Source organism: Sardina pilchardus, chromosome 3, assembly GCF_963854185.1.
Source record: "Sardina pilchardus chromosome 3, fSarPil1.1, whole genome shotgun sequence".
Classification (NCBI taxonomy): domain Eukaryota; kingdom Metazoa; phylum Chordata; class Actinopteri; order Clupeiformes; family Clupeidae; genus Sardina; species Sardina pilchardus.
The window spans coordinates 4,955,279-4,962,778 of record NC_084996.1 but is presented as its reverse complement, the minus strand read 5'-3'; the positions used below and the strand labels follow the sequence as shown (position 1 = coordinate 4,962,778).

At 44.5% G+C, this 7,500-nt stretch overlaps 1 protein-coding gene across 1 annotated transcript in view; it reads right to left on the bottom strand.

Annotated features, from left to right (window-relative positions):
* The window catches only part of nradd (neurotrophin receptor associated death domain), an 11,392-nt gene extending 5,943 nt beyond the window's left edge, over positions 1-5,449 (bottom strand). The window contains exon 1 of the mRNA XM_062531495.1: positions 5,151-5,449. Within this exon, the coding sequence (XP_062387479.1) occupies positions 5,151-5,192 (42 nt within the window). The 5' untranslated portion in view covers positions 5,193-5,449. The remainder of the gene's footprint in view (positions 1-5,150) is intronic.
* Positions 5,450-7,500: the final 2,051 nt, after the last annotated feature.

Below are 7,500 nucleotides of genomic sequence, written 5' to 3'. Positions count from 1 at the left end.
TCCCCCTAAAGCCAGCCTAAATGAAATACACATCATAAGCACTGGGGGTCTACAAAGCCTTCTACAAAGCTCATACCCTCGTGGCCACACAAAGGCCTATTTACTTTTGCATTTTATTGACTGCACTGCATCTTTTATGGCTCTGACAGGACGGCGCTTCCCGGGCCTGCATATGAGACGAGAGTGTGAATGGCGGGGACAATGGCCCGCTCGTCCAGAGAGGCGCTCCTCACAAGGGGATCAAAGAGCCATTAGCAACTCAACAGCTTGCTGCTATCAGCCTCGGGTATCAGCATAGATCCACAGATCCACATTAGTCTGCTCTCTCTTCTCTCCTTTTTCCCTCTCTCTGTCTGTCTCTCTGTCTCCCTCTCTCTCTATCTATCTCTTTCTCTCTCTCTCTCTCTCTCTCTCTCTCTCTGTCTCTCTCTCTCTCTCTTGTGCACCCCTAAGAGTAACTCAGGTTTAGTTCTATGCATGCTTTTTATTGGCAAAATTACAGACTGGAATTTTTCTCTCCCTCCCTCCTCTCTATAATTTTTTACCAAGCCAATTTTTTCTCACTAGAGCTTGATGGTTAGCCTTCTTGCTGACGTTGGTGTGTGTGTATGTGTGTGTGTGTGTGTGTGTGTGTGTCAGTGTGAATGTTTTCAAGGCCTAAAATAGTGTACCCCTCAAAAAGAAAAGTCAAACGGCTCCATTTTTCTTCCAACCAAATAATTAAAAACATGTCTGTTCCAAAATGACAAAAGCCTAATTACCGGCACTGACACTTTTTTCACAAAGAGAAAAGAATGACTCAGAACCAGAGTAAATGAGTGTGATTATTTGTGTGGAGAATCTCTCTCTCTCTCTGTGTGTGTGTGTGTGGGTAGTGTGTGCATAGATAGTGGGTGTGACTAGCTTTCAGCCTGAGGCATGGGTGTCTGACTCCCCAGAAACTCTTCTAAGGTGAGAGGGACTGGAGTGTGTGTGAGTGTGTGTGTGTGTGTGTGTGTGTGTGTGTGTGTGTGTGTGTGTGTGTGTGTGTGTGTGTGTGTGTGTGTATGGGGGGGGGGGGAGCTTGCAGCTCATGCAAGTCTAACTCTTGTTTATAAAAAATGTTCTATAGATTATATGACAAATGCAATTATGGCACGCGTAAATGCTATTTTGTGGGATTAACTACTAAACGTATCTGTAAATGTGTATTTGTGTGTATGTGTGTCTGTGTGTTTAATTCCGTGCCACTACTTCTACCATTCACACACAAAACAACACACACACACACACACACACACACACACATAATCCTGCACATACACCCCTCCAGACTGCGGCATTTTAAACATGCATCGCTTCTATCCTCTTCAGACAACTGGCTCTCACACCCCTGGGGGCTGACAAGAGCAAACAGATGTCTAACAACTCACCTCCTGCACAGAGAGCTAAATACTACTCTAAGATCTCTCCCCTTGCTCTCGCTCACTCTCTCCACTCTTCTTCTCTGATGTCTGTCGAAGGAGAAGCCCCAGCGTGTGTTGACCTGCAGAGTGATTCACCCCCCCAACCCCCCATACCCCACAGACACACACACACACACACACACACACACACACACACACAGACTAGATGTGCTGACAGTTAAATAGATCTCTTTTTGCCTTTGCAGCGTAGTCGCCTGTTACTGCACAATTCATATGCTTAAACCTGCCTCACAATCACTCTCTTCACAAACAAGACAAACTTCCAAAGGCAGACCCACCTCGCTGAATACAATAGTGTTACTTCAAACACCTCTTTGACCTCACACATACTCACAATCCAACCTCATCTAACCGCTTTCAATGGAATCTGTGGCTGGCATCAGACACATGAAAGCAGAAGACGTCAATAGTTTGAGCAGACATCTATCATCTGCATGAATGAAATCTTAATCTATAATTTGAGATTTGGACAAACAGCATGGGGGCAGATTGGGGAGCGATAGGGGCAGGAGATAGGGGCAGAAGTAGGGGCAAAAGGGAGATGTAGACCATGACAGAACAGGGAGATGAAGATGCAGAGATTAAGAGAAAAACAAAACAAATCTGACAGCAGTTTTTTGTTCTTAACAAGAGAGTGTGGAGGATAGATAGATGTTGGTTGGTAGATAGATGGATTGATTGATTGATAGATAGAGATAGATAGATAGATTGATAGAGAGAGAGAAAGAGAGAAAGGCAGAGATGTTTTGTTTTCTTTCTGTTACATACCGCTACTTATATGTACTATAAGATTTTTTTTTTGCAATACAAATTGTATCTTTTTTTCATGCCAATAAATTGAATTGAATTGAAGAGAGAGAGAGAGAGAGAGAGAGAGAGAGAGAGAGAGAGAGAGAGAGACACCCGACAGACAGAAGAGAGAGATTCACAGCAGGATGCAGCTGAGTCTCTGCTCCCTAACTCAGCTGGCATTTCCTTTGTCAGTGCCCAAATATAGTGTGGTGTTCCCCTAAAACTGGAGCGTCAAAAGGAATAGAGAGAGAGAGAGAGAAGAGAGAGAGAGAGAGAGAGAGAGAGAGAGAAAGAAAGACTTAGAAGTGTATGAAAGAGACGGATTATGGTTATGAGTGCAACCGTATGAGAAGGTATGTGACTATTGAAATGGAGTCATCCATATTTCCTAGTATGTTTGCTGAAGGACTAAAGGAACATTAATTCCTAAAACACACACTGACTGAGCTCATGTAAAGCAGGAAGGAATGGAAACCAAACAACATGCAACAATGTGTGTGTGTGTGTGTGTGTGTGTGTGTGTGTGTGTGTATGTGCGTGTGTGTGTGTGCGTGCATGTGTGTGTGTGTGTGTGTGGGTGTGTGTGTGAGTGTGTGTGTGTGTGTGTGTGTGTGTGTGTGTGTGTCTCTGTGTGTGTAAATTACAGTTAATAATCAACCTTCTCTCATACACCTATCAGACTGGTTTGGCGCCATGTTTTGAGGATATAAGCTTAATCAGTATACTTTATAGCACAACATTCATCCTCTTGGGATTCTAAGGCTCTCTCTGCATTCTGAGTAGCTGATACTGAGATATTGAGCTTCAACGATTTAGAATTCCACAAGTTTATTTTGATACATGGTACAAGCCTCTTTAGATCTATTGTCCAAAAATTCATACAACTTCAAGAAACATCTCCCATCACCTATGAAGTTGTCACAGAATAAGAAAATGTCAACTGCTAAATTCTGGCAAAGATGTCAGATAGAACCATATTCCAAAGGGACAAATGCTATCAAGAACACATTATAAAACATGTCCACTAGACATGAGAGCAGGACCAAGGCGGACCACCCCGTCGTGTGTTGCCCCAAAAGACCAATCACCACATATGTGAATGTGACCACCAAAGAGAGCCTTGGCCATTCAAAGGGATCTCAACTGTCAGTGGCCTATAGCCAGCTGAGTGCAATTTGCTGCACAAGTCAAGTCAGACAGACCGCTGGGCTCTGGAGGGTGGAGGTGGGGGTTGGGGTGGGGTGGGGAAGTCTAACCTGAGTGATGATGAGCACATGAAAGCCCATCTGCTCCTGGCCGCCGGGACAGAGGCTCACTTAGCTCCCTCTGGGCCCCTGGTCCTCACACCCAGGTGCTGGGGACACCTCTGGAACTGACGGGGGGCCTCACTGTGCTACACGGACGGACGGTGTTTGGCTCTCAGTGCTCCCCTGGGGTCGCTATAATCACCTCCAACACAACACTGGCTGGCCACTGCGGCCAGGGGTGCAGAAGGGTTCGGAGCATGAAACTGCCTCTGTGCCACAGGCATTTCTGCAAAATATGTCTACAGTGACAGACCAAGCCTCTGGTAAAACTACAATGAGAGAGAAGTCAGGCAAGTTGTGTGTGTGTGTGTGTGTGTGTGTGTGTGTGTGTGTGTGTGTGTGTGTGTGTGTGTGTGTGTGTGTGTGTGTGTGTGTGTGTGTGTGTGTGTGTGTGTGTGTGTGTGTGTGTGTGTGTGTGAGAGAGCGCGCGCGCACGGGCGTCTGTGTGTTCACGAGCACTTCAGACATAGCACATAGGACGCAAATCAATAGAACATGTTCCAGTGCCTCTTTGATGTAGCCTGCTTTACAGTGACCAGCGGAGTGAGTTACGGCATACAGCGTGAGACTCCTCACAGAACGCCTATGTGGCTACACGGAAATTCAAGTTATTGAGCTGCGACTCTGCTCTCCACAAACCAGGAGAAAATGACGATAATTACTGAGCTCCGGATACTCAGAACCAAGCAATACTTCAACTTGTGGCGGAGTCTGCATTCGGGACTGACATTTGGAATGAGTCTGTCACTACCAGTGAATACCATGTTCTATAACTGATGAGAATGGGCTGTGCAACTGAAAGTACGACTGTGAGACGTCTGATGTTATATGTTCAAGCCTGGGACATTCCTTTGCTCTTAAATCATTAAATATACACCCAGCAGAAATAGACATGTTTGAGGCTTCGCTTAACATTGCCCCCGCTAAAACTTATGTGCAGGATTACATCAACTTCAACAATGTCTTGGTAGACACTTAGATTCAAGTTGACAAACTAAACCAGACTTTTGCTAGACGTAGGTCTATTTCAAGAGTCAACTGTAATTTGTCTGTATTAATCACTCCAAAGTAGGAGAACATGACAAACTTGGCTATTTAAGGATTCAGGCGCACGACACAAGACAAACTGCTGAGACTGCAGGCCTGAGACACCAGAAAAAAATCTGATGGTTTATTAATAATTCATTGGATAGTAGAAGCTAGAACCATAACGAATCTCCGAAGCAAAAATAACCTATTCTGAAAAATAGGCTAGAGAATGTTGTTACTGATTTTAAGTAGCCTACCCTATGACCAAAGCAAGACAGCTCTGCTTGAACATAATTTTCTGCAGATAAGGCTGCATGACCAAACTAAAAGCAGGCGCATCATCGATCCGTAGTTAATATCTTTCGAAGAACTACAGTTGGTGATTTGAAGAGAAAATGAAAATCTTCTTCAGCTCATGTTACTTCTCCACATATAGGTCGTAATGCATAAAAGTTTCAAAAGTTCGGTAACTTATAGATCTCACTTCTAACCCCATCGCTTAGGCTACTGCTCAGTAAGTTAAGCGACTCGACGGGAACGGGAAGAAGAGGCTTACCTTGGAGAAGAGAAGGAGCGCCCAGACCCACAGTAGTGGCATCTTTCTGTCTTTCCCCCAGCCAACAAAGAATCAATCCGTGTGTTATCCCGCAGTTCTTTGCGCGTCACTGAAGTTTCTTTGACAAGCGTAAAAGTTGTGTTTGGTTACGACTGGCTATCATAAAAAAAAAAGTCAGTCATTACTCCAAACTGACAAAAGTAGCCGAAACAAACTTTCTAAGAGGCTTGTAGTCCCGGATAGCTGTTGTCCTTTCAGTAGGCTATAGGCTATTATGAGAATGGACTAGGCAAAGTGAAATCAAAATCCTTTTCGACGTTTGTACTGAGTGATGAACACTTCTTCAGCCCACTTTCTAGTCATCTGATGAAGTGGTAGACGGGCGCTTACAGCCTCAATTAACCCCCAAACGTCCAAAACCTCACGTGCCCCAATGCTCGCGCTGCGATTGGACGTTTGGATAGGGCAATAAATGCTCAGTGGGGGTATTTTTTATGCCGCAAAGGGTTATAAATTAAGGGGGGAAGCACCGGAAAAGGCAGGGACCTCAGTGCATTGCATGTTGATAACAGTCTTGCTTTGAAGCTTATTTCGCCAGGCACTTGCCATCATTATTTTTATCATTTAGGACAAAATAGCTCACCAGGCTCTCGAGGCTATGGCGCAAGCTAGAGGACTCTTGGAAACAGTGGGCCCCTATACAGACAAGGCTACTAGGACGTAATAATAATGACAACAAGAAAAATAACAACAATATTAATATTATTAATAATGTATATAATGGTAATAATAAAAAAATACTAATAATGGTAATAACAATAGAAGTAATAATAATAATAATAATAGCCTAATAATAATAATTATTATTAGTAGTAGTTGTAGCCATAATCATAATCAGCTGCAGCAAGTTACAGTTTCAGCACTTGGGAAGGGGATTCCTGTCCTTACTGCTGAACAGTTTGAAAACATTGGAGCAGCATACTTCCCAAATCTCAGTTGACCACCTGCGGTCTGATCCGACCTGAAAGAAAACCGCGACAATAGGATTGGTCTGTAGTTTGATCGACTCGTCAGTGCATCAAGAGAGAGGGAATTCCTGTTGCCAGGTTCTCTCCAAGGAGTAGTCAGCGGCCCATACTAATGGTAGATGGTACATCATAACAAGCACTAAAGCTCTTGAAGATCCCACCTTATAACATAAAAGTAGCCTAGTACTTGGCCTCTAATTTCAGCAGATTGGCCTATAATAAATTAGGACAGTCAAGGGAGAAGAAAATTGGTGCATTTTGTGACCTATAGTATGTTCATGTTAAGAGACATGTTTTTCTGTAACCCTTGGTTACTGATATGTAGCCTACTGAGGTGTGACGGCACATTATCACACGGCTTCTCCTAAGCTCTTTAAAGCATAAATGAAATAACTCACAAACCAACACATCTAATTTGTATAATGCATAAAGCAGATATGATTCATGTGAACATGCATGTGTTTATCTGCAAACATGCATCTGCCAGGACCCAGAGAGACAAACTCATTTGAGCAGGTAGGCCTGCAGATTTCAGGAGTGAAATAATGATCAATGTTTTGACCAGACTCATGTTGCTGCATGTCCTTGTTGCTGCATCTGTTAGGATGTACATGAGTTTGCATGTCTTTGTGTGGCTGAGATCTGCCACAGTGGTGTGAATGCAGGAAAAGATGGCATCCACGCACATCAAGCAACAGTGGACCCAGAGAACACAGCAGTACAGTCGTCTAGGGAACAGGGGGCAGGGGACGGGGGTTGGGATGATTGTTTGGGTGGCAGTTAGAGGGTTGTTGTGGGACAGGAGGGCTGTGGTTGACAGGGATATATCAAACAACAGGAGGAAGGTTACTGTATGTAGAACCAAGCAGGAGATGCTTGTTATTATCCGAGACGAGGTGTCGATCCCCTCCACCCCCTGCACCCCACAGTAAGAGGGTTGTGTGACAGAGAGTTCAGTTACCCCAGGTCCCCAACCCCCCAACCTCCTGCAGCACGCTCTCCTCCTCGTCTCGTCCTCTGTGCTGCCCGCCTGAATTGCCCCCCTCGGGGTGTTTATGAGGACGGGGGCAGGGGTAACAGGATATTCGGCCCTCTGAGGGATCAAAGGAGTCTGCTCTTTTAAATAAAATGTGGAGTAACTGTGACCTTTTAAACTCACACAGAGTGCAGGAGAGGTGGAGAGGGACAAGCATGAGATCTCTAGAGACTGAAGGGGGGGGGGGGGTGCATCATTCATCAGAATAACTGATTCTGACTCTTTGCAACAGTGTCACTGTTATAACGTCAACAAAAGTCTCTTGCTGTGACGACAATAAACACTT